Genomic DNA, 27,810 nt, shown 5'->3' with positions numbered 1-27,810 from the left:
AGTGCTCAGAGGCCTCCACTTCTGATTTCAGCTGCTACCACTCATTTTTCACCCTTTCTCATGCATTCCCTCACACACACCAACGCGTTTCCACCCCTGGAGCTGCACTTGCAGCAGCTCCTGTTGCTTCCTAGTATCAGCGTGGTTAATTCCCTCATTCTGGTCATGGCTCAACTGTCTTAGTGTGGACTCCTCTGATCACACTATTTCAAACTGTAACCCTTTCCCCTTCCATGCTTAAATTTTCTCTATGGCACTATCTCTTGATAACGATCTTCACAGCAGAAGCAATTCGGTAAGGCCAAGGATTTTTGGCAGTTTTTCATTGCTATTTCCTCAGTGCCTAGAACTGAATCAGGCCCAAAGTAGGTGCTCAATAAATATTTCTTGCACGAACAGCAAGGGCATCCTGGAAAACGTTGCACAGCAAGGTGCTGCTGGCCCAGCTGCTGTTGCTGCTGCTGCGGTCAGAGTTCTTCATGCCAACCTTTTAGAAATAAATCAGCTCCTCAGATCTCAGGTCGACAGCTACCGGCCCTCCGAACATCCAAGAGCGAATGATGGCACTTTCCCCGCCTCTGAGCTGAACGGGGGTGTAGGCGGTCCCTTCTCTCACTCAAAATCAATTCCCGGAATGCCGCGACCCCGAAACGTTCTGCTGCTACAAACTCCACTCAAAGCAACCGGAACGGTTCTCCGTCGTCACTGCGCACGGAGGAAGAACTTCAAAGTCGCCATTAGAGCGGATTGGGCGGAGCTTCCGGACAGAGCGGCTTCCGGGCGGAGCGGCGTCGGGCGGGACTGGTGAGTCTGCGGGTACCGATCGGAGCGGATCCCAGGCGTTGAATGGCTACCTGGAGAGCACGGTGGCAAGAAAGAGCCTTCATTGCCCCGGGCGTAGGCTGAATGGCCCCGACCAGCCTCAGAGGGAATAAGGCTGTGTGGGAGCGTGTGGAGAAGAAGGGCAGTTTCCGTCTGGGGAGCTGCGTGGAAGCGTGTGAAGTCTGGGGATGGCTCTACTTCCTTCCCTGAGGCAGAGTGCGAGTTTTGGGAATTGTGATATTGGGTTCGAGTTTGTGACCTCCCTCTAGTTATGTAGCCTCGAGAGAGTTCCCAACCTTGGAGCCTCGACTTCCACACCTGAAAAACAGGACAGTAGTCACCCTTGTCTTTCTCTCAGCGCTTGGCAGGATAAGGTTTGAGGAAAGCCTCATAAATCGCGGTGTTTGGTGCCGATCTTATTTGTTTTCAGGTAGTATTCTGAGCTCACGTGACAGGAATCACACCGACAGGCTTACGCTGGGCCAGGTAGCTTTTCTGGGGTTGGATTCCAAGGAAACAGATCAGCGATATTTGTAAGACAATGGAAGGAAGTCATAGGCCGTTGGAGACACTGACCTAAGAGGTCACCAAGTACATCTTTCTCTAGGATGCATAAATAAATCCCTTCTCTATTAACAGCATGCATTGTAAACCTCTATCTTCCCGGCCGAACGTCTATCCTTTTCATTTCCCGTTGCAGGCAGCGCTAAGTCCTCGTATACAATGAACCAGAAGTGTTCCCGCTTGCAGTTTCTACTCATTAGTTTGCAATTTGTTTATGAACTTTCAGAGAATTCAAAGTAATAAACTAAAAATAAAACAATTTAAATATTGATGTGATGGAGGCAGTAGCCACGTTTTTAAGAATTTGGGTTTAAAAACATTGAAAACGTAAGTTTTTGATCTTTAACATTCACAATAAATACAAAAACACTTGCATGGAGGATCAAATTGTTCAATTTAGTCACTACACTACGTTACTACAATCATTAAGCTTACAAGGCATTAACATAGGTAATATAGTGAAATAGCACAGATGTTAGAATTTCATCCTTACTTCAGGATATTAAAGTGGATCACCAGATTTATTGAAAGGAGAATCCAATGCCAGGGAGTGGTTAATTCAGTGAGAAACAGAAGTTTAGTAAATAATATCTGATTATAGCAGGTGCCCCTGAAAACTGGTGCCATAAAAGCAGTCTCCAACTTGTCAATAGATTGTAATTCTAGAAGTCTATTTATAGGTCAATTCTTTAGATTTTTATATGTATTTTTCTATAGGAACAATGATACAAAGGGACGGTAAGGTCTTGGTTGTCGTCATCACAAAAATTAATCTTTGCCTCTGTCAGTGATGGGACCTGTTTTGTCTTTAATGTCTTGGCACTTAGGATTCCTTTGAGCCTTCATTTATGCAAAAAGGAAGCTGAAAATGAGTGGGATACAGAAGGAGATTCCATTGAGGACGGTGGAAAGTGTGGATATGATGGGGATGTTTATTACTTGGTTATGGTTAATAGGTTCTCCCCATCACCAATTTTATCCCGGATTATTAAAGAACATGCTCATATTGAAAATATGAAAAGTACAAAAAGAATAAAGAAGCAGAAAAACCAATCACCCTTAATTCTATCATCTAGATAAAACCTATTTATTGAATTTGCCCTACTTATTGAAATTGTATTTATTGAATTACTAAATATATCTTTTTCTTCCAATAGTTGAGATTATAGTGTAGGTTTAATATTGTGCCCTTTTTTTGAATTACGAGCCATAAGCATTTACTATTTATAAATAATAAATTTCATTTAGAAACTTTTGATTATGAGAAGATTCACACATACACAAAGGTGGAGAGGTAGTACAATGAATCACCATGTATCCATCACTCAGCTATAATAATCTCAGTTGGGGCTAATCTTGTTTCATCTACACACATACCTATTTCCAATGATTCTGTGGGCCTGTCCTATGAAACATTTATAATGCATTTATATTATTTTTTAAATTGTAAAAGATGCTTCTATTGGTGCCAAATATGTGCATAAATATTTCCGTTTTTTCTTGGGGATGGAAAAAAGTTCCATGAGAATTTTGTCAAGTATTTTCACCAAACAACAATTGTTAAATAAATAAAGGAATAAGATGACATTGCATTCTAAGTTTTGTTTTGTTTTACTTTGTATATTTACGTCCCTCTCTACTTTTAAATTTAATTGTATGCATTTGGTGACAAACATCTTTAGAAATTCACAATCTAATGCTTTTTATAGGACATTGAGTAATATAAATACGTTTAAGAAAAAAATGGATGAAGAACCTGAGAGAACTAAGCGATGGGAAGGAGGCTATGAAAGAACATGGTAAGTAGGGAATTATTACTCTCTTTTAGACATTTTTTTAATAACTATTGAAGTATATTTTACACATTTTAAAATTTCACCTGTTTCCAGTGCATAATTCAGTGATTTTTAGAAAACTTACTGAGTTGTGCATTCATCACCATAAATCAGTTTTAGAACATTTTCACCACTCCAGTAAGATCTCTCATGCCCATTTACAATTAATTACATCTCTGTCTCTATCCTGAGGCAACCACTCATGTACTTTCTGTCTCTATACACTTGCCCTTTCTGGACATTTCATGTAAATGTAATCATATAATACATTGTCAGTTGTGTCTGGCTTCTTTCATTTAACATTCTGTTTTCAAGTTCATCCATGTTGTAGCATGTATCAGGAATTCATTTTTATTGCTGAAGAGTATTTTATTAATATGGTTAAACCATGATTTATTCATCCATCAGTTGATGGACATTTAGATTATTTGCAACTTTTGGCTGTTAAGAATAATGCACCTTTGAACACTTACATGCAAATCCTTGTGTGGACATATGCTTTTATTTTGCATAGGCTAATAAATTTTTAGCTTATCTTTTTAAACAAGTAATTACTGCTCATAGGGAGATTCTTAAAGAAGATGAATCAGGATCGCTTAAAGCTACAATAGAAGACATTCTCTTCAAAGCAAAGAGAAAAAGGTATGTAAATTTTTTGTGTGTTACAACAGGTAAAAATATATTCCTTTAAGCCTTTCTGTCCACCTATACCCACTCTTCAGTACTTAATTTCAGCTGTGTTTCAGGGAAACTGACTGTAATCTTCTGAATGGGGGGAAGGAACCAGCAACATAGCACCTCAGCAGGGAAATGGGTCTTCAGAGACTATCCAAAATGCCTATAATTATGTGGAACCCATAAGTTAATAATTTCCTTCACTAAAAAATGCAGGTTAGTTGAAAAGTTATATTGATTTTTTTGGGTAGTATATGGTATTCCATTAAAATGTTTGCATAATTTTAACAGAGTATTTGAGCACCATGGACAAGTTCGACTTGGAATGGTATGTTATTTTTTTTCCTTTACTGGTACAGAACTATTCTGGGGTGGAGAAAACTTCTGGCACGATCGAATAAACAATAGTAAAACAACAAACATTTTAAAACAATATATTAAAAATATATGTATAAAATATCTGAATACTAATTGCATTTTTACTTCTTGGTGAACAGTGTATATGAAAATTGTCCTTATTTGTATTTTTTTTCTTGTAGATGCGCCATCTTTATGTGGTGGTAGATGGATCAAGAACAATGGAAGACCAAGATTTAAAGCCGAATAGACTGACATGTACTTTAAAGGTAAAAGGAAAATTTTAAAAGAATACAATCTCACTCTTTTTTTTTTTTTAAATACAAACTACAGCTAACTAGAAGTGCTACCAGATTATTTAGGGAACTGATACACCAAAATAGCTAATTAGAGCATTTCCCTCATATCTGCAGTTTCAGTTACCAGCAGTTAACCGTGATCCAAAAATATTAAATGGGGAATTCCAGACATAAGTAATTCATAAGTTTTAAATTGCATGCCATTCTGAGTAGCATGATGAAATTTTATGCTGTCCTGCTCTGTCCTGCCCCATCCTACCTGGGATGTGAATAATCCCTTTGTTTAGTGTATGTACTCTGTAAATACAGTACAATAAGGTATTAGAGAGAGAGAGAGACCACATTCATATAACTTTTATTACAGTATATTGTTATAATTGTTCTATATTAATAGTAGTTATTTTTGTTACTGTCTTATGTGCCTAATTTATAAGTTAAACTTTATCATAGGTATGTATATATATGAAAAAAATAGTATGTATATACGATTGAGTACTATCCATGGATTCAGACATCCATGGGGGGAGGTCTTGGAATGTATCCCTTGAAGATAAGGGGAGACTACTATATTTATTCCTTTAATTTCTACCCTCCCACCCCAAGTCAGTTATTCCTTTTCTTTATTGAATCTCATTCTCCTTTGAATTACTGAGTCACCTCAGTTTATAAACACATTCAGATTATTCATAATTTATCAAAACCTATCCTCAATTCTGCTTCTTCTCTTTTTCTGTTTTCATTGGATCTTTTCCTTATTTAGATTGTGTCTGTCTTACATGTCCAAATGGTTCCATCTTTTAAGGTCTAGCTTAAACCTAGCTCATCACTTACAATTTCAAATTCAGGTTTATTTAATATTTTAATTTTTGTTTACTTAACAGTTTTAAATTTATCATTTTTTAATTTAATATTTTTACTGCTAAACATTTTTTGAAAATCTATAAGCTTAAAAATCATAAGTGATGCTTGACAAATAGGTTTCCCAAAACATTTTATCTATGGTTATTTTACTCTAATCTAGTATTTCCTTATTGTTTTCTTTAAACAGTTGTTGGAGTATTTCGTAGAGGAATATTTTGATCAAAATCCTATTAGTCAGGTATGTAGATAATTGATGGAATTAAGAATTAGATTTCTGATATTATTGCAAAATATTTATTTTTAAAACATTGGGCATATATTCTGTGAATTAAGTGATTCAGATTGTGTAGCAGTTTTTGGTACACTTGTCAATGAAAAGCAAGATAACTCTAAAAGTTAAATTATGTATAGTGAACTCAGCTAAATTTATGTCAAAACCATCATGAGAAAAAGTTTCTCACATGTTACTTATTCCTTTTGTAATTACTAATTTATTTTAGTACATTCTCACCGAAAAGAAATAACTTATTAAATTAATAATCATTTTTGTTTTTATTTCGAGATTGGAATAATTGTAACAAAGAGTAAAAGAGCTGAAAAACTGACAGAACTATCAGGTATGCATAAAATTACCTTTACAGAATTCAAGTACTTGGCTTTATTGACCAAACCTTGTAACCCTGTTCATAAGGTTGTCTAGTAAGTAAAAAGAAGCCTTCCTGTATGCTGTCTAGGTGAAACCCCTAGAAAACCCTCCATTAAACTCTCAGTGTCTAAGATGAACTGTTTTAAATAGATTTCTGCACAGTGGTGAATATAGTATTACAATGAAAGCAAATGTGTTTATTTAAGATCTGTACAGTCTTGAAAATATTGAGATAAAATTATTATAATCATTCAGAAAATCCACTTAATCTTAAAATTAATTTTTAAATAGTTAAACTTCTAAAGAGCAAAGAATTTAAGAAAGTGAATTGTAGTTATTGTTAATGATCCAATTTTCCTGTTTATATGGCATGTCTAACTGAATTTTATTCTCTTAAAAGATAATGGCAGGTTTTATTTGCTTTAGTATATGTATTGTTACAAATTTACATCACTAATTCTATTTTATATTTTATGAAATACATTATCACTTAAATGTCATTCTCAAATCTTTCATCCTCACCAATACACATGAGGGAACTGACATACTTTCATCATCTGTAGTTTTTCACGATGACAGTAAGGAGTGAAATGTGTGTTAGACTGAAGTAATCCAAGAAGCTCAGTTGCAAGTAACCAGAAAAACTCAAAGTAGCTTAGGCACAAAAGGGAAATTATTGGCTACTGTTCAGAGGTGGGCTGATTTCATATATAGTCATTTTCAGGTGTCCTAGCTCTGTCTGGCTTTATTCTTTGATAGGTTTTCTGTGAGATGAAAAGATATCTATTAATAGTCCCAAGTCTGTATAACCTTTGTAGTCTGTAGCTTTAGCACAAGTCCCAGAGAGAATACTGAATCTGCTTATGATCCACCCATCCATGAGCAGTCAAGAGTGGCCAGGGGTACGAAGTATTTTGTTGGTAGGCCTGGATTACATGCCTGTGCCTGGAGCAGGGTGGGAGCAGGGTAAGCTTCACCTGAACCACTTGGTCTAAGCTGGATTATCATACAATGGGAGAAGGATGGTTCGTTCCCCCAAGGAAAGGATGTAGGGCCAATCCTCCTGCCCCCTACCTCCAAATTAATAATAGTTTTCTATGGGTGCCAGTGAAGTCGTGTATAGAGATGAAAAATCCTCTGTAGATTCTGATAGGCCTCTTCAAAGCACCCTGTCTCCCTCCGATCAGAATCACCGCTATAAACCACACTGACAGTAATGTAATACGCTTCTTTTCCCCATACTCACAACGCAATGGGAGATGGAAAAATATGTGTATGGTAGAGTAGAAAGAGAAGTGGGTAGAGAGCCGGGAGATCTAGGTTTGAGTGCTGGTCTTGCCATTGGGTAGGTATATGTCCTTAGGCAAAATATTTAACTTGATAGAATTGTTTCCTACTCATGAAACAAAGCATTTGGACTTAGTGAGGTACTTTTCATTTCTATGACTAAATGATTCCAAGAATAAATACTAGCAATGTATATTACATATGGCAACTGGTTAACATTTTAAAACTTATTCAGACAAATGAAAACACCAAGAAGCTCCAAGTGGATAAATGGATAAAGAAGACTAGTAATTTCATATGAGGATAAAAAGAGAAACTAAATAACTACCGTGTTTCCCCAAAAATAAGACCTGGCCGGACAGTCAGCTCTAATGCATCTTTTGGAGCAAAAATTAATGTACAACCTAGTCATATTTTGCTATAAGACGGGGTCTATGATATGATATGATATGATATGATATGATATGATATGATATGATATGATATAATATGATATAATATAACATTTGATCTTAGCCAAAAGGCCGAGAAGCGATATATAATATAACATAATATAATACAATATAATATAATATATGACCAAATCTTATATTAATTTTTGCTCCAAAAGATACACTAGAGCTGATTGTCTGGCTAGGTTTTATTTTTGGGGAGACACAGTATTTAAAGAGAAAGGTTAGCCAGGGGTAGCCAGTTAGCTCAGTTGGTTAGAGCATGCCGCTAATACCACCAGGTTGCCGGTTTGATTCCTGCATGGGCTACTGTGAGCTGTGCCCTCCTTTAAAAAAGAAGGAAAAAAAAAAAGAAAAAAAAAAAAAGCTGAACAAGTGATCAAAAATAAACAAGCCACTCAACAACATTTTATTATTTTATCTATTTTAAATTAGCAAAATGAAGTTTCAGAAGTAATATATTGCTTGCTGAACCATGGAGAAACTGGTTACTTATAGTGATGATAGTCTGGTTAATTAGTTTAGCATTTTTTGGGGAAAGAGCCATATAAATGGTTGTTCATTGGAATTATACTTAGGAAATGATATGAAAGGAGAGAAAAAACCTCACTATAAATATACTCTGCAACGGTAAGTGTAGTAGTAACAAATTGAAAATAAATGTTCAACAGTATGTAGGTAGCTTGATGAATTATACTATATGATAAAATCAATTTAATGTTTTGATTATTGTTAATATGAAGACAGAGTTGAAATAGGAGAAAATGTCCAAAGAATACCATATATCATTGAATCTCAGATTCCATCATTTATGAGATACCTTTAGTTTATGAGCCATCAAGAAGGAAACTCTAGCACTTAAACTTTGACACAATGTCAAATGATATGCGAATTGTTCACACTAGCTTCTTGGTGATTTAATATGTTTGTCAACTATTTTAAAGAAATTTGGCAGTTTCTCTTCCCTTTGTTTGTATTGCTTGACTGGAGATACAGAGATAACCTTTTCAGATGTTATTTCTGTAACAGAAGATAACACAACTTTGTCTATTTGTGGAAATCCTCCTATCTTAGGTCTTATAAAGTTCTTGTGTTATTCCCTTGAAGAAAAATATGTAATTGCAGGCATTCTTCTGTCAATGAATTTTTGCTTCACTGATAACAAATGTACATCTCACTGCTCTGTTCCATGCCTTTCTACATAAAGATTTAACCTTTATAACCTTTGTAAAAACACTTTCAATTGCAGTTAAACGCAACATAAATAGCACATTGTACATAATACAGTTTAAGCAACAACACATCTGTAGTCATTCAGAGGTTCTCACATGGGTAGGTGATGACAGCTGTGTCACAAATGCTGCCTGGCTGCCAGTGATAGTAAGACACATCATGATTTCACAGATGTTAAAATGTGAAAATATATGAGTCTTAAAAATGATAAGATAAGGAAATATTGAAAGTAAAAAGTTATGCACTCTAATGTGTGCTAATAGATCAAAGGAGATTTGTACAACTATCAAGTTCAATGTCAAGTTGAGTTCAATGTCATTTCATTATAATGATTAGATACTGTAGGAACTTAACTCTTCTTTATATCTATTAGCCTGTGGTAAAATTGGCCTTGCTATACATGATTTCACTTAAAAGTCACAGAACCTATCCACGATGTTAAGTGAGGACTAACTGTATTCTACTTTCTAGTATGAAGTGAGACGTTATGTAACAAACATCTCTTGAAGGGATTCTGTTCTTTAACATCATAGATACGTTAATTTTGGGAGAGACATAAATTTCCATAATATATATGTAGAATTTTATTAAAAGTGAATTTTTTCATTTCTATTTTAGGAAACTCTAGGAAACACATAACATCTTTGAAGAAAGCTGTAGATATGACCTGCCATGGAGAGCCATCTCTTTATAACTCCTTAAGCATGGCTATGCAAACTCTAAAGTTAGTGTTTTACATTTATTATTTATAATTGATTTCAAAGTTTTTTGATTGACTTAATCAAATGATTTATCATTCAAATGATTTATCATTTAAGTTAAAATTATAATATAAACCCAACTATAATGAAATCGTTACTAAGAGACATGTAATGTCATTTAGGATGTTTAGTGTGGTGTTAGTAATTTTTATTTTACATTTTAATTGGTGAGGTATATCCTTAAAGGTTTTAGAAAAATGTAATTAAAATTGTATCATTATAAAAAAAAATTGTATCATTAGTAGTAGTACAAAAGAAATATGTTGATGAAAAAATATTTTATTGAGAATTGATTGTATGTGAAATTTAATGTTATATAATAATTGTGAGTTTGTTGTACATTTATTGACTTTCATTAGCTTATTTTGTAATCTGTAAATTAACAGCATTCTTTTCCATCAAGTTCAACTATGTGGAATATAACTAAGATCTGAGAGGAAGTATTCAGTATAGTTAAAGCTCATATATTTTGTCCCTGGTTAGGGATCTGTTCTGACTCAGATTTTTACACCTTTATATAATAGATATTTTAATAGTTTTAAAATAGATGAGAAGAAGGCAACATAAGTATTAAAGTTAGGCACAATAGCAGCATCCACAAGTGAAAGCTGGGAGCCTAACAATGAAGTTATACAGGAAAGCTATAAATAACTGATAAAATTGTTCCTAAAAGCATAGAAAATTTCTATTTAGTATAGAGGAAAACAGCTTATCACATCTTAAAATCCCATAAGCCATCATTTAATTAAATGGTAGCAAAATTAATGTTTATGATTGTTATGACTCTGAATCACCCTGAGGTTAAATTGCAGTCTTTAAAAAAGAGGTACATTATTCCTGTATTGTCATACTTTCCAATGTACACTTTAGACTTTGTATGAAACAAATCGAGAATGGTGTCAGGAACCATTCTCACCTTCATGGTGTCAGGAACCTTGGCAGTGTTGTTTATCACTCTATCCCCACAACTTAAGAGTATTCAATAAATATTTATTGAATGAATACATGAATCAGTGAATTTTTTTAACTGTGTAGCTAATTTTAGAAAAATTTACATTAAGGTGTTTAGAAATATAATTCATTCCTTTGTAATGTTGAAACAAATGAGATATATTCTATAGTCTAAATATATAAACGAAGTGTACTATTCATTTTAGGTAAATTTTTTATTAGCATAATTTGTTACGCTTAATTGGAGAATATTTTATCTTTCTTTAGACACATGCCTGGACATACAAGTAGAGAAGTCCTAATCATCTTTAGCAGCCTCACAACTTGTGATCCATCTAATATCTATGATCTAATCAAGGTAGAACCAATTTTATAATCAAAACCAAATTTACAACGCTAAAGAAAATTTTGTAGTGCATTTATTACTAGTTTTCAGAACATTTATTTTTCAGACATATTGATTGTTCAATGCTTTTTTTTGTCTTCCTCCAAAACCCTCCATTTACTTGGATTTTATGAAGACCCTAAAGGCAGCTAAAATTAGAGTGTCTATTATCGGATTGTCTGCAGAGGTTCGGGTTTGCACTGTCCTTGCTCGTGAAACTGGTGGTATATATCTAGAATCTTCAATATTTGCTCATAATTTCTATGTAAGAAGTAACAATTTATTAATTAAATTAGAATGTTTTCATCTGTTTTTAAGCTATTAAACTTAAATCAGTTCATGTGCTAAAGTCCAAAATATGGGTAGCCTTCTTAAATACGTCATTTGGTGCTATAAGATATCATCTCAAAATACAAGGAATTTTCAGTAGTTATGTCGGTGTTCAGAGGAATCATTTATAACTCTTGAAAAGCTAGTAATTTCACTATATGAATTACTTTGTAAAGATCTTATAACTTGGCTTTCATTAAATTGTAATTATAGTGATTTGTAGAGAAGTTAATTTAAAGGTGTTATTTAAATAAGGTTTTTGAAAAATGATAATTTAACTTAAATATTTATATTGAAAATGTACATTTTCAGATAGTAAAACGTTTACAGAATTACATCAAAATTATTATTCATTCTTACGTTTAGAAAATTGATTTTATTTTGTTTTACTTTTCATCTTGTTAGGCACATACCACGTTATTTTAGATGAAAGCCATTACAAAGAATTGCTAACACATCATGTTAGTCCTCCTCCGGCTAGCTCAAGTTCTGAATGCTCACTTATTCGTATGGGTAAGTGTTAATTTGTGGTATTTTAAAATAGACATTTAAAAAATATATTTTGGCTCAAACTTCACTTTTGATTTTCTTTTTTTTTTCCTAATTTTATTGGAGATGATTCGAGAACAGTATGTTTCTCCAGGGCTCATCAGCTACAAGTCATTGTCCTTCAATCTAGTTGTGGCGGGCACAGCTCAGCTCCAAGTCCAGTTGCCGTTTTCAATCTTAGTTGTAGGGGGCGTAGCCCACCATCCCATGCGGGAATTGAATCAGCAGACTTGTTGTTGAGAGCTTGTGCTCTAACCTACTGAGCCATCCGGCTACCCCCCACTTTCTATTTTCATTTGCACAAGTTATCATTTTAACATTTAAGAATTTTTTAACTTAAATGTTTTATAGTTAGAGAAAATTATGCTGTTTAAGCAATTTTAGAAAATTAGAGAAGTAAAAAAATTAAATCCACATGTAATCCTATCACTCAGAGAACACTACTGGCTTTCTTTTACTGTTAAGACTAGAAATATATAAAGATACTACATTTATAGAAAAACCCTTGTGTTAGGAAATTTAAAAACTGAGCTATAAAATCCTCTGTACTGTTTGATCAAAGTTGTGTAATACATACTGCAGAGACAGAAGGTTGAACAATCAAATTGTTCAAGGTGATCTTTTTCAGGAGAGGGCGAATGATGGGTTTCGCATCATTTAAAAAAATTTTTTGTTTCCCTCTATTTTCTAAAAATTTTGTAATGAGCATTTATTAAATTTATAATTGAAAAAGACATACTGCTTAAATATAAAAAGAATCTCTTTGTTTAATATGAATTTTTTGTCAGTGAAATAGAATGCTTTTCTGCCTTCTTTTAGGCCATTTATAGTATTGGTCAACCTCCCTTTCCTATTTCCTCATCTGTAAAATGATATTAGTATCTATCTCGTTATGTGTTGCCAGGATTGAGTTGCTACAGATGAAACATTTAGAATAGTGCTTGACATAAACACTCAATACATTTTAAATATTACGTTGGCTAGTTTTTTTGATTTACTGATATATTTCCTTAGCCCATTTTAAAGTTATTTAAACATAATAATTTATTCTTCAAATTGATTTGTTAAAACTATTTAGGAATATCAACTCATTTCTATCACATGATATAAATATTTTTTCAGTTGGTCATTTACCTTTTATTTGTTTTGATACGTAGATAGATTTAAAATTTTTATGTAATGAAATCTCTCTTTGTTTATGTTTTTTGCTTTTCTTGGACTTGCCTTCAAATTTAAAAATATATGACAAAGAACAAAGACAAACAAAAAATAAGAAAAAGTATATATATATATGAAAAACAAACTACCTAGGTTTGGGCATTCCAGAATTTTAAACAGAGGTGTATGTTTTTATATAAAGTGAAAGTAGTATATGTAATAGACTCCTTTATTGTGTCAGAAACTATTTAAAACTTACAAACATTTTCTTTTTAAAAACCAGTATATGTTAATTGTTATTAGAAAACATAGATACGATCTTTAGAATCTGAGGCCATATTTATGGACAGATCTTTCCCCATTTCCTCTATTTTTAATTTTTTTTGTAACTTGCAATTACTGTCAGTCTGACCATGCTATAATAAACATATCTAAAAAGCAGGAAAGAGAACTTTTGTACAATTTCATGGGCTTTGTGGTGGGAACATTTTTAGGATCTTAGCCCTAGAATTTTGTTAATTTGCTTAGAAAAAGAAAGTAAAACGTTTTCTTTTATAAAGGATTTCCTCAGCATACCGTTGCTTCTCTGTCTGATCAAGATGCAAAACCCTCTTTCAGCATGGCGTAAGTATAAATGTTGAAACTGTCAGTGATGATGTTTTTATATTTTTAACTCCCTTCTATAAGTTATAAATTAAGAAGATGGGCTTGAAATGTAATGGCTTTTGTAAAAGATTACCTTCTATATAACTGTAAAAAGGAGCAAGGGCTATATATACTCCTATGAGGAATCTTTAGTAGATATTACTAAGTAAAACATGGTAGAGAAAAGTGTGTAGTATGCTACCAATCATCTAAGAAGAAGGTAGAGATTTTAGTAGATAGCTATACTTGTTTATATTAATAAAAATAGTAATGGAAATAAAAAGTGAAAACTGAAAAAAATTTGACCTAGGTGGTGTGTGGAGAAAGGCAAAGGGGTAGACCTTAGAGTTTTCTTTTTTTTTTTTTTTTTAAAGATTTTATTGGGGAAGGGGAACAGGACTTTATTGGGGAACAGTGTGTACTTCCAGGACTTTTTTCCAAGTCAAATTGTTGTCCTTTCAATCTTAGTTGTGGAGGGTGCGATTCAGCTTCAAGTTGTTGTTCTTTCAGTCTTAGTTGTGGAGGGTGCAGCTCAGCTCCAGGTCCAGTTGCCGTGACTAGTTGCAGGGGGCACAGCCCACCATCCCTTGCGGGAGTCGAAACCGGCAACCTTGTGGTTGAGAGGACACGCTCCAACCAACTGAGCCATCTGGGAGCTCAGTGGCAGCTCAGCTCAAGGTGGCATGTTCAATTTTAGTTGCAGGGGCGCTGGCCACCATCCCTTGCGGGACTCGAGGAATTGAACTGGCAACCTTGTGGTTGAGAGCCCACTGGCCCATGTGGGAATCAAACCAGCAGCCTTCAGAGTTAGGATCATGGAGCTCTAACTGCCTGAGCCACCGGGCCGGCCCGATCTTAGAGTTTTCTGAATACTGTATCTTTTTTTTAATTTTTATTGGGGAACAGTGTGTTTTTCCAGGACCCATCAACTCCAAGTCGTTGTTTTCAATCTAGTTGTGGAGGGTGCAGCTCAGCAACAAGTCAAGGCGTCGTTTTCAGTCTAGTTGTGGAAGGCACAGCTCACTGAGTGGCCCATGTGGGAATTGAACCGACCACCTTGGTGTTATGAGAAATACGCTCTAACCAACTGAGCCAATGAACCACCCCTCTGAATATATCTTGTTTTAACTTTGGAGCTTTACATTTTACATAATTAGAAAACAAAACTAAATTTAAGAAAGTAATTCTTAAAAAATCACAGATCAGACTACTGCCTCCAGCTATAAAGGTATATTAGGGACTGGATTTACCCTCCTGCCTCCTGCCAGAAAACCAGACAAAATATATAAAACAACATTTTCAGACATTGGACAACAGGTAGTGCAGATAATAATCCCTGAAAAAAGGGAAACACATGAGCTTACTGCCTAGAGAGAATTTCCAGGCTGCAGTGCAAGAAAACCCACACACAGCCTGAAAGCTCTTCCTTAGTTGAAGAAACAAAGTTCAGCATTTGGGGAGGCTGAAATCGCTATTATTTTGCAGGGCAGAGTACTAGAGAATAAAGAGCTACACACAGAGCTCTTGAGATATGCAGAGACTTCCCCATGAGTCATTAGCTGAGTATTGATCAACACATTCCTGTGAGGGAACTACCAGGGGCCAGGGAAAGAACGTGTGGAGAGGAGCAGGCAGAACAATCCCTAGACCTTACATAGGGCAAGGAATAGTTCATGTTCCCACCAGTCAGTTTGGAAAGACCTCTTAACACAACAGACCTTGAATGGAATCCAATAGAATAGGGTAATGGAACCAGGTTAACCCTAGACTAATAGTTGCTCTGGACAGCCTAACAAAGTCAAGTCTTGAACAGATCAAACTATTTCCAAGTTACTTAAGTATATTCCAGAAAAACCTCCAACATATTTAATGGAATACAAAAAATCCACCTAAAACAGCAAAATTCACAGTATCTGGCAATCAGTCAAAAATTGCCAGGCATGCAAAGAAATCAGAAAAGATCTATAACAAGGAGAAAAATCATAGAATGGAAATATATCCAGAAATAACCCAGTTGATAGAATTAGTAGACAAGATGTTAAGACAACTATTATATTTATACTCCATATGTTCATGAAAGTAGAGAACATGAGCATGATAAGAGATATGGAAGACAGAAAAAAGTTCCAAATGAAATTTCCAGAGATGAAGAATACAATGTCTGAGATGAAAAACTAACAGCAGATTAGTCACTGAAGAAGCAAAGATTAGTAAATTCACAGACATTAATGGAAACTATTCAAAACAAAAATGCAGAGGGGAAAAAAACAAAAAAAATTAACATAAGTGAGCTATGAAACAACTCCAAGATTTTGAAATCAAGGTAGTGTACTTTCTTTTGCTCTAACTGTTCCCATCTTTATGTATCACATTTTTAAAGAAATGTTTTTCTCCCCACAGGCACCTGGATAGCAACACTGAGCCAGGACTTACATTAGGAGGCTATTTCTGCCCACAGTGTCGGGCAAAGTACTGTGAGCTTCCCGTTGAATGTAAAATCTGTGGTAAGAAACCAACTGTTTTCTATTCGGTAAACTAATCTTGAATAACTTACCTATGTTGCTATGAAAATAAATGTAAATATTAAGCTCTGCCTATGTTTCTGGATTTAATGTGAGGAAAAAAATAGATTATTTTTTTTCACTGAGTACCCAGTACTCCATTTCTAAGAATAAACATGGCATCTAGAAGAGTTTCCTCATTCTCTTTCTGAAAAAAGTATGTTCTTTAAAGACAATGCACCAGATCTAGTAGACATTTTTGCAGCTCTTTAACTACATAAAATAAATATCTATAAGGAGGAAGAGGAATGAAATTATAGGATTGTAGAATTTTATTTTATTTGTAAGTAAGCAAATAGGCAAATACAAGTCACATACTTAGTGACAGAACTAAGACTCCATCCTGGACTCGCCTTTTATAGCCACAGGTAAACTGAAGTAATGAATACCTGCAATCCTAAAAAAATAAAACTTGAAAATATTTAGACTAAGTTCTATCATTAGACATTTCAGTTATTGTCCTTATGAGGTTTGGGCTATTAAGTATGTCTCTTTGCTTTATGTGTTAGGTCTTACTCTAGTGTCTGCTCCCCATTTGGCACGATCTTACCATCATTTATTTCCTTTGGATGCTTTTCAAGAAATTCCCCTAGAAGAACATAATGGAGAAAGGTATGTGAGTTTTGATTAACCTATATCTGTTCTAAGTGGTAGTGTTTGAATACATTGTTACTACTTTTAAAAAGATAGTTACATTAACTTGGTCAAGATTACTTCTATATAGAAAATGAGATATAGAATGCCTTGGTTATGACTAAAATGACTCATTGTCAAACAGATCTGGATCTCCAGAAATCTATTAATTTCCATAAATTCACCTATGTATAGTAAGAGCGGTGGTATACTAGTAAATTAGTTCTCCAAAAAGAAACAAAAAAGAAAGCTCATATTTTTAGCATTGGTTGCTTTATATGGTGTAAAACTAGAGGATTTATCCAGAAGGTTTACTATCAGAGTAATAAAGAAAAGAAATCAGAGAAATAAAGAAAAAATCAAAAGAAGAGTAGAAGAGAAATAGTTCAAGAACATTTTCTACTATTAAAGTAGAGAACTTAAAGGATAAAAGGGACTCTCAGGTGCCTGACATATTGAAGGAAAGCAGACCCACACTAAAGTATCATTGTGAAATGATATCATTGTGAAATTCCAGAATATGCAGCAGAATACTAACCCTGAATATTTCTGGAAAGGGAAAATTAGGTGACATAACTTGGAATTCAAGTTGTTTGGTTTCTCATCAGCAACACTAGATACTGACAGGGAACATTTTCTTTCAAAATTTGGAGTGAAAACTATTACTTACCTAAATTATATGCCCAGCCAAGCTATCAATTAAATGTAGGTAGAATAAAGACATTTGCAGACTTGAAAGGTCTCAAAAAGAGACTTTCTGGGGAAGCTGTGGAAGAGATGCTTCAAAGGAACTGAGAAAGAGAATGAATGAAAGAGAAGAGGAATATCTATCTAATTCAAAAGTGGCTAAAGAAGGCCATAGAATGATGATAAGGGGAAATCCCAGAATGATGCTTGTGTGTCAAAAATGGAGAACAGTTCAGTTGGAGGTCAGAATGCTCTAGGAGAGATGTCACCAAGAGGATGAAACTATAGAATTTCTGATGTAGTTGAACATAGCGAGGAAATTGAGACTTCTCAGGGAAAAATTGGGACTGAGTTAATGGAAATTAAATGGAAAACTAAGCTTCTGAATAACTATAGTTATTGACTCTAGGAAGAAATGTTTTAAAGAGAGGAAAAGTTATATCACATGGCTCAGTTGAGTATGTTTATAGAGTCATAATAAACTAAACATTTACTATTCTGTGCAAAATGATTTAACTACATAGTATTGAGAATGATATTAAACAGGAAAAAAAAAGAATGATATTAGTTATGCACATACATGCTATTAGTTCAAGAGGGTTGAAAACGAATTAAATTCTCATCATCTGTAGTGGGAAGTTCACAGCCAATGCCTGTGAAAAAACCAAGAGGTAGCACTCTAAGTATAGGTAGCTATCAAACAGTTTTCAAAAGCGCTGTGGGGAACAGAAATGAAGTAGGGGGTGGGTAGGCAGGGAACTGCATTTTTTAGTAACAAGTTTTGAGAACTTCTAACTGTTTAAACCATTCCATGAAAATTAAGCCCATAGGCATCCATTATATGCAATAAGTTAACTTCTTTCCTGTTCATGTAGAGTTGTACCAGCTGTCTGTTATCTCTGGGAGAGTTGAAAAATTGTCCCTCAAATAATTTTTTGTAGGGTTTAATTCCCTCTCAGAATCCCAGTTGAGAGCACATGCTCATATTTAACCTTGATGAAAATTAAATTATTTTTAAAGTAAGATTTTGGACCAACTGTTAGATGACCTTGGGATATACTGTGGAATTTTCTTAAATTACTAGTATTCTTAACTCTTGCTCCTAAAAGTCATGTGTTACTTAATTGTAAGTAAGATTACTTATTAATTAAAGGATTTTTGTTAATGAGATTTTGCAGAGCTATTTTAAGGAATGAATTCTAAACAAAATGATTCTTAAACTTTTCCAGATTTTGTTATGGATGTCAGGGGCAATTGAAAGACCAACATGTAAGTTCATGTGCTTTCTAAATATGAAGTAATGTATAAGAAATATTGGGGAAATAGTGTTATAAGCTTTCAGTAGATTTCTGAAGACCAGGCTAATATCAGGTTATTCCTTAGAAGTGTAATAACAGTAGGTAGAGATAACATGGGAACACAGTAGTTTAAATAGTTGTTTTGTAATTCCGCATTCCAATTTTGCTACAAAGATATTTTAGTAGTTTTAAACTGTCTTCAATTTGCAAGCTAAACTGCATTTAGTTTGGAAGTGTTCAAAGTTATTTCTCTATATGGTACTTTAGGGTCTGTTATAACCCATTTTGAAGTTACCATTTAAGGTGGCCACAGACCAAACGTTATGCCCCCATTTTGCCAATGAGGAAATATTTTTAAAAATTTTGAAGGGGGCCAACTTGAATGTATAAACTTATATAAAGGCGGAAATAAGATAGATCACTATCTAGTTTTAATTTTTTATTAATTTAGTTACATGTCCATGTTTAAAACTATATAAACTATATAGAATATTAGTTGGATTGCTTGTTTATTCTACTCTCATATTTCATAAAACAATTTTATTAAGTTTTATATGCCTCTGATTATCAGTAGCTTCATTCTCACTAGAACCATTTTTTGATTTGACAGGTTTTAAGAACACATCATCTTTACTTCTATGCTGTTTGAGATTTAATGATTTTTAAATCTCTGGGTACAATGCTCAGCCCTGGAAATTTTATCCCAGGCACAAGTGTCCATATACTAATTAATACTAATAGGATAATGAGTTTTTTCTTTTTTATGTGTCTTTTGCCTTATTCTTTCGTGGTTTAATTAAAAAGGGAATATAACTTTTGCAATTGTGAGGTCATTCCCCAGGAATAATTAAGTAATTACATACATTTTTGTGTTTCTCTTTTTAATTGAATCAGTCAGATGTCCTCTCTAAGCCTTCAGAACTTGAGCTAATTTCAAGCTTATGTGTCTTCCCAAATGAAGTAAGAGTGTCTTATAATACAAGAGACTTTTAAGGCCTCCAAAACAAAGTTATTTCCTCATTTTTAAGGAATACTTTTTTTTGGAAAAAATCGTACATTGGAGATAATAAAGTAGGTAGGTGGGTGGGGAAAATTTGATAGAGATATAAAAGAGCAAAGCAACTTGAGTGTCTTCTAGCTATGGTCTGCTTAACTTTTGGAAACTACTTTTTGTTTTTTGGAAACTACTATTTAAATTTACTTTTCTTCTCTTTATTGCAGGTCTATGTTTGCACTGTGTGCCGAAATGTTTTCTGTGTGGACTGTGATGTTTTTGTTCATGATTCTCTCCATTGTTGTCCTGGCTGTATTCATAATATTCCAACCCCTTCAGGTATTTGATTCCAGTAAATAGTACATATTGTATGTGTTAAAAAGAAATTTGCAACTGTAAATAAAATGATTCTTTAGAAGACGCTTCAGTTAAAACCTGAAAAGTAGTTCAAAAGGAAAAACTTTTTGCTAAGAAAATGTAGTATTTTATTAAATTTTAAAATTTGTATCCTGTCACAGAAATACCTGGAATTCAATAGTATCTTTCAGTTAATTTTGTTTTCTGTAATTTTGAGTTGTAATGTTTTCAAAGTCATTATACATTATAATATTTAAGTTACTTACATGATTAAATTGATGTGATAATGTCACTGTTTTATAATTAAAATACAGAACTTCAGTGATTTATATTTATTCATTTTTAGTGTAAAAAGGAAAGTAAGTGTAAGTATAAATTCAGTGTAGGATGAAAATTAGTCACTAGTTATGAAATTAATACATATGAAATTATATACTGCTACACCCATTCAAAGGATCTTTCTTTGGCTTAACTAAACCATCAGAATATAATTATAAAATTAATGCATCTGAAATTATTTGTGGCTGTGACTGATAGGGGTCTTTTTCAACTTAAACATTCAAACTCACAAAGTTACCATGGTCATACATGGTACCAGTTTACTCAGAAGGATATTAAACAGGAACATCAGGCTGCCAGTAGAGCAGCGTCAGTTCTCATTAGTAGTGAAAGTTCTTGTAGCAGTTCAGCCAGTACATTGTAGGTGCACAACGATGAGACCTTCCACGGGCCTCTTATCACAATTCCGTACGCCCAACTTCCAGGTATCCCATAAGGGACATGTCAGTTTCAAGAGTCACCACACTGAGGAAAGCCTGAAGCATGAGGTTCCCATCAGATTATTTATAGTACATCCAGTCCAGGTCCAATTTAGTAATCAAGAGTCATTTTTGGAGTGGCCGGTTAGCTCGGTTGGTTAGAGTGTGGTGCTAATAATACCAAGGTTGCTGGTTCTGTCTCCACATAGGCCACTGTGAGCTGCGCCCTCCTTAAAAAAAAAAAAAGAAAGAAAGAAAGAAATTTTTACCATAAGCAAAGTATCCTAAAAATGTAGTTGACATTCCTACCTTTATCAGTTACCATGATAACAGAACTAGAAATCTTAACTGAAGGTGAGATTCACATGTAGTAAAGGCAAAGGCCTTGTTAATCTTTTCATTCTCATATGCTAAACCTGTTGCTTTCAACCTTCCTCTTTAATAACTGGTAAAATGTTTTACTTAATGGAGTACTATATTTAATACGACCATTTTGATTGTTTGGTATCTGAGACTGGTTTACCTTATAGTTTAAGCTAATGGAAGTTGTAGTGTCTGTGTATCCTTCTCAGCCTCACTCAGGTTCATAGCCAGGGATTATTTAACTTAATCCTCTTCAACTTTCCCACTCTAGATCATCAGAAAAATTTAGATGAGAAAGTATGATGAGTTTTGTTTCAGGTTCAATACAGTTTTACTATTATAGGCAAAACTCTTCAAGGTTTATCCTGTTTAGAGTGAATCAGGTTTCCATAGCAAAGGTATGTTTATTTTAAATCTATAAACTTTAGTCACTCTAGATTGAGTTTCACTATGATATTCATGATTTTATAAATAACAGTTTTTAGCAAAATACATTATCAGTAAAGACACGTTGGAGAGTCTATTCATTAAGTCTTGGATGGAGCCCACGAATATGTATTTTTAACTGCATGTATGCACATGCACACACACGCAAAATATAATGTGACCGAAGTAGCAGATCTTTCTCCCAGGTGTCATACTCTGAACCTAGACCCAAATGGTTCTTTATGTGGAAACAGATTTCAGCTCTAGATAACGAGGTAATGACTGTCTTCTTCCTTCTGCCCTGTCAACAGAGGTATCAGTAGCTTATAGGAGATACCTTTAACATGATCAGAGTATTCTACCTGACTTAGTAGAAGAAAGGCCATGAGTGGTCACCCCTTGAAAAGTTATTAGAAATATATTAGAGACACCATCTCACTACTGTATATCAAAGAAATAGTCAGTGCCTGATTTTGGCTGCTTATCTCCTGTAGTTTTGCGTTTCATCTGCATACTTGATGAGGTAAAGGTGAATATTTTAGTTAGACTTAAGGGGGAATTTTCTTTTTCACAATTATAAAGAAAATCCTGGCTTGTTTAAGATTATAGAAATAGAAATGGTGATCTCAGACTGTTAGCTCTGGCCTTTAATTTTCTTTTTGGAACTCCACAGTTAGTATAATGTGAAGGAAACTCTTTAACATTAGAGATCTTTCTGAATAGTATGTCTTTCTGAGTTCTGCTGTTTGATTAATTAGAAAACTTCTTAAATCTCAAAGTTCATTATGAAAATTAATTTCAAATACTCTTAAGTACATGCATTTTACTTCATGTTTTATTTTATTTGGCCTGACAATCTTTATCTTTTCACTGAAGCATTTAGTCCCTTTATATTTAATGTGCCTACTGATATATTTGGGTTTAAATCTATTGTCTCACTTTATGCTGTTTCAACTATTCCATATTTATTTATTTAATTTTAAAAATTTTTATTGGGGAATATGGGGAACAGTGTGTTTTTCAAGGACCCATCAGCTCCATGTCAAGTTGTTTTTTTTTCAATCTAGTGGGGGGCGCAGCTCAGCTCCAGGTCAAGTCATTATTTTCAGTCTAGTTGTGAAGGGTGCAGCTCACTGGCCCATGTGGGAATCAAACCAGTGACCTTGGTGTTATGAGCACTGCACTCTAACCACTGAGCAAATCGACCGCCCCATATCTTTATTTTTTCTGTTCTTTATTGCCATTTTTGGATTGATTGTTTTCTATTATTCTTTATTTTTCCTCAACTAGTTTGGAAATTACATACTCTATTTTTTATTCTTTTAGTGTTACCCTAGAAATTATAATACACATACTTTCTTAACGTGGGTCCTCTACAAAGTAGAACCTGAGGCAAAGATGAAAGGATTGTTCCTTTATTTCGGAGGTGCAGATCCAGGGAAGCGAGGGTAGGGAAAAAAAGGAAAGTTAGTCAAGAAAAAAATTGATGCAGTGTGTTACCACAGTGGCCAGGCTTGGTGACAAGCTATGAAGACTTGTGGAAGTCTCTCAGCAAGTACGTTCATTTTGAGTGTGGGACTTCTCCAGAAGGCTTATAGGAGAAACTGCCCCACTGAGCAGTCTATTGAAGGGAGGAAGGAAGAGGTAATATAATTTCCTGACTCCTTCTGTTTCCCATTGGCCAAGGTTTGCCACACAGGGCTGTGTCATCTGGTCCTTTGGTAACTGCTCAGGAAGCCAGGTCTCATGCTCAGCGGTGTGGCATTGCAGCCAACTCTGAAAGGCAGAGGGGCAACTCAGATCAGATAGGCTTGGTGTGCATAAGTTTGGACTCCAGCTAGCTGAGGAAGCTGAGCAAAAGCAGCAGTAGTGTGGAGCAGGAGACAGGCAACACCTTGGAAAGAAGAAAGCGGCCAAGGGAATCTGAGGAGGCATTAGGAGTTTGTGTCCAATGCTCATGTGTCCATATACACAATACCAAAATCTAAAGTTAATACAGATAATACGTTTCACCTCATTTATCTCCTTTCTCACTTATCTATTATTATTGTTGTATATTTAATTATTTCTGTTTCACAAGACATTAATACTTGTTTTAATTAGTCAATGTTTATTAAGATTTATTCACATATTAACCACTTTTGTGTCTTCATTTCTTCTTACATCTCAGATCTATTTAAGATCATTTTCCTTCAACTGAAGTACATTCTTCAGAATACGCTAGTGTTGAAGGTATATAATATGTTACCTGTTATGTAAGGACGAAGGAAAAATAAGAATATGTATTTGTGTTAATGAAAAGAAATACTGGAAAATAATAGAGAAAAAAATCAGTGAAACGAAAACTTAGTTCAACAAAACTGAAAAATCTGTAGCTAGAAGGAAAAAAAAGCGAGAATTCAAATCACTATCGGGAATGAAAGGAGCCATTACTGTGGACTTGACCAAAATAAAGGTTGTAAGGGAAAACTATGAAGAACTGAGTGAACGTTAACGGGTATAATGAAAACGTTCTAAACTTGATTGTGACGATTGTTGAACTCGGAACATACTAAAAACCATTGAATTACGCACTTTAAATGGGTAAGTTTTATGGTATGTGATGTATATCTCAAGTTGTCTTTTAAAAAATGAAACACTGGGAGAATACACAGTGAACTAATAAAAGTGGTTGCCTGGGATGGGGGTATAGAAGAGTAGATGAAGTCAGGGAGGAGAGTAAGAATTATTTTTAAATATTTTTATATAGCTTAAATTTTTGAGCCATGTAAACAAATTAAGTATTCAAAAACAAAATTTATGGAATCCTGGGAAATTGCAGTGAAACAAATGAAAATAAAGTAATGTGGGGCCGGCCTGGTGACTCAGGCTATTGGAGCTCTGTGCTCCTAACTCCGAAGGCAGCCGGTTTGATTCCCACATGGGCCAGTGGTCTCTCAACCACAATGTTGCCAGTTCGATTCCTCGACTCCTGCAAGGGACGGTGGGCAGCACCCCCTGCAACTAGCAATGTCAACTGGACCTGGAGCTGAGCTGCGCCCTCCACAACTAAGACTGAAAGGACAACAACTTGAAGCTGAACGGCACCCTCCACAACTAAGATTGAAAGGAAAACAATAAAGTCCTGTTTAAAAAAAAAAAGAAAAAAGTAATGTAACAAATGTTAGTTGTTAGTTGAGGGCCTGAATAATAAACACAAAAGCAATCATGATCATCAAAGAAGGTAGTAAGTATGGAGCTGGAGGTTGGAGGGGATCTGTAATAAAATTTCCTTTTCATTTATTTGGGTCATGGTTCAACAATGCATTTTCCACTGATACGTATCAATATGTGCACCATTTCTATTTTGTTGTGACCTCTTTTCCCCTGAGAATAACTATCTGTACAAGATGAAGATGGCAGTACTATTTGGAGGCTTAGTACATGCAGACTCAGGGAAAGGTCCTGGGACTGAAAATCTATCTCTATAAGCAAAGGACACGGAAGCAGGGAAGAGACTGGCTACTCCGGTTTGGTAAATAGTAAAGTTTGTTAAGGGAAACTTACAAACCAGGCACATCTTGGGCAGCTGCAAGGCGAAATGGTCCTGTCGCTTGGAAGGTGCCAAAGAATTACAACAAGGCAGGATAGTCACCAGTAGTACATGACTAGTTCCAGGTATGGGTAAGTGCTTTACATGCTTGACCAGGTCAGGACAATGGCTTGTTCCAGCAACAAGTGGGAGCAGTTTATGTCGGAACGAGCATCAGATGTACTGTGGCCACTGCAGTCTGCGTGAGCCATGTGCTCAGGCACATGAGTAAATGAGTAAAGAGGGCCTAGGATGGAGTCTGACTGAGCAGGGGGGTAGAGGAATATGAATCAAAGAAGATCCAGGAGGAGTGTCTAAAATGGGAGGAAACCAGAAGAAAAGATGCTGGAGTCATAGGAGAATGGCTTGATTGACCTATGAGCCAGATAATGAGCATGTAGAAGATGAAAGTTTTCCAGATTCTTTCCCACCTCCAGCTTCTCCAGAGAGAGAAGATGGTAAAGGAGCCGAACCTGATGAAGGGTCAGGAAGGAAAGCTCCTCTTCCTGTACCTCCAAAGAGAACAGGTAAAAGAAATCTACCCAAGCTCGATACTCAGAGATTTATTTCAGAGAGGGCCTCCCGCATTAAGGCATGTGTTTGATAAGGCAAAATTCAGAGGTTAAAGTCAGGAGGCTGAAGACTTGAAGATGCTAATCAGACACATGGAGCACTGGGCACATAGGCTATTCCCTAAACTGCAATTTGAGGATTTTATTGACAGACTTGAATACCTGAGAAATAAAAAAGGAAGTTCAAACCTGTTTAAAACAAATTCAACTTGATCTCCCTAATTTACATGCAGATTTGATTAGCAATAATGATGAAGTAGGGTAAAATAATGGCCGTGATGTAACTGCTATTGAATCAGATCCCTTTCTGACAAATTCATCTGAAAGTGAGAAGTTTGCTTCTGAGACAAATAGAAGACTAACCGAAAAGCAACAACAGAGAATGGAGAGAAATAAACAACTGGTCTTGGAAAGAAGCCAGGCAAAGCTACTGAGTAATAGTCCCTAGGAAATAACTTGTTAACAAACACACCCAGGGCACAGACAGCTAAAGATGTTAATACGGCTGAGGATCAAAAAGAGAAGGAGTCAGATGGATTTAACAAAGACATTCTAGACAATCCACATGCTGCTGCTGCTGCCAATATTGTAAATGAAGAGCAGGAATTAAAAACAGAAAACACAACTGGACCAATCCTTTAAAAATGTATAGCAGTAACTTTATGCTTCATCCAGAAATGTTACTGAGGTTGGATAGGATTCAACTAAGAGGAAATCTGTGAACTTGATATCCTCCAAGTTTGAGATAACTGTATTTTGTCTACTTTGAAATCCTTATGTAGTAAAACATTTACAGATGCCTGTTTAAAATCTAGTATTATTTATAACTATACTTGTGTCTTATTAACTTAAATCTATTCACTTTAGTGTTTATATAGGTATGACTTCATAACAATGAGTAGTTAATAAGCTGCTTCTGCTGCCATCAAATGCCTTGTTTTCACTAAATTGGGTGGTATTTTAAGATGTAAATATGTAATGAATATTCATGTCCAATTAAAAAAAATAAAAATCTTACAAACAGACAAGAAGAACGAGCATCAATTACAATCAGACAGTTCTTCAAATGTGTTTAGTGGGAAGCAATCACTCCCTTCTGGCCCGGGGCCAGCTCGTGGGTCAGGCAGCCATCATGTCTTGGAACAGTCTCTCCTCTACAAGGCTGAAGAAAAGTGTTTAGATTAAAAGCATAAAAGTCCTGTATTTAAGGACCAACTGTGACCCACTGTATACCTGAATGCATATTATAATCAAAACACTAACATGTCAAAACAGTGAGGGGACAGCAGGACTTCTGCTCAGAAGAACCACAAACATTTTGTAAGATTTCTCAATACTTTTTAAATCCTCATGTTCATGGTCATCGATGTTCAGCTGTCCGTAGCTCTCTAGTGATTGCCAAATTCATAACATGAAGTGATTTCATGAGTGGTGAGAAAGAAAGGATACATACAGCCGGTCCTCTGGAAGTGGGGTGGTAGAATTGCAAGGCCTTTAGTGGGTCGCAGAGTTTAGGAGAAATGGCAAGAAGTTTGAGTCCATGGGGCCTGTCGTAAGGAAGAAAAGGGCATAGGAGACTGTCACGCTTCTGGGAAGCAGCCCTAGGAGTGTCTTAAGACCCCTTTTTGGTCCTGTTCTTTAAGAATTAAAGATTCATTATTTTCTACCAATGTTCTCTATTCTAATTCTGTTCTGGGGGGACCTATTACAAGGTGGACTGGTTACAAGGTGGACTGGGAGTTCTGATGCGGTTCTTAAGGGATTTAAATTCCTTTTTTTT

General features: G+C 35.0%; 1 protein-coding gene and 1 pseudogene across 2 annotated transcripts; both read left to right on the top strand.

The window, feature by feature from the left end:
- Positions 1 to 166: 166 nt before the first annotated feature.
- Positions 167 to 20,661, top strand: LOC109445591 (general transcription factor IIH subunit 2). Of its 2 annotated transcripts, XM_019728069.2 has the most exons (16): positions 167 to 804; positions 3,096 to 3,185; positions 3,786 to 3,863; positions 4,188 to 4,224; positions 4,436 to 4,522; positions 5,601 to 5,651; positions 5,976 to 6,030; positions 9,650 to 9,755; positions 11,011 to 11,101; positions 11,265 to 11,352; positions 11,864 to 11,971; positions 13,726 to 13,789; positions 16,211 to 16,314; positions 16,881 to 16,983; positions 18,921 to 18,960; positions 20,211 to 20,661. In XM_019728069.2, the coding sequence occupies exons 1-16, from the start codon at positions 251 to 253 to the stop codon at positions 20,328 to 20,330; spliced, it is 1,776 nt and encodes a 591-aa protein (XP_019583628.2). In that variant the 5' UTR covers positions 167 to 250; the 3' UTR covers positions 20,331 to 20,661. The 2 variants fall into 2 exon arrangements, with proteins under 2 accessions (XP_019583628.2, XP_074184956.1); XM_074328855.1 differs by lacking the exons at positions 167 to 804; positions 3,096 to 3,185; positions 3,786 to 3,863; positions 4,188 to 4,224 and adding an exon at positions 3,988 to 4,112.
- A 133-nt stretch (positions 20,662 to 20,794) lies between these two features.
- LOC109445678 (TIMELESS-interacting protein) lies at positions 20,795 to 27,696 on the top strand (annotated as a pseudogene).
- The last annotated feature ends 114 nt before the right edge of the window (positions 27,697 to 27,810 follow it).

The sequence above is a fragment of the Rhinolophus sinicus genome, linkage group LG03 (genome assembly GCF_036562045.2).
Source record: "Rhinolophus sinicus isolate RSC01 linkage group LG03, ASM3656204v1, whole genome shotgun sequence".
NCBI lineage: Eukaryota > Metazoa > Chordata > Mammalia > Chiroptera > Rhinolophidae > Rhinolophus > Rhinolophus sinicus.
Note: the sequence above shows the minus strand (reverse complement) of the source record. Positions and strands in the feature narration are given on the sequence as shown.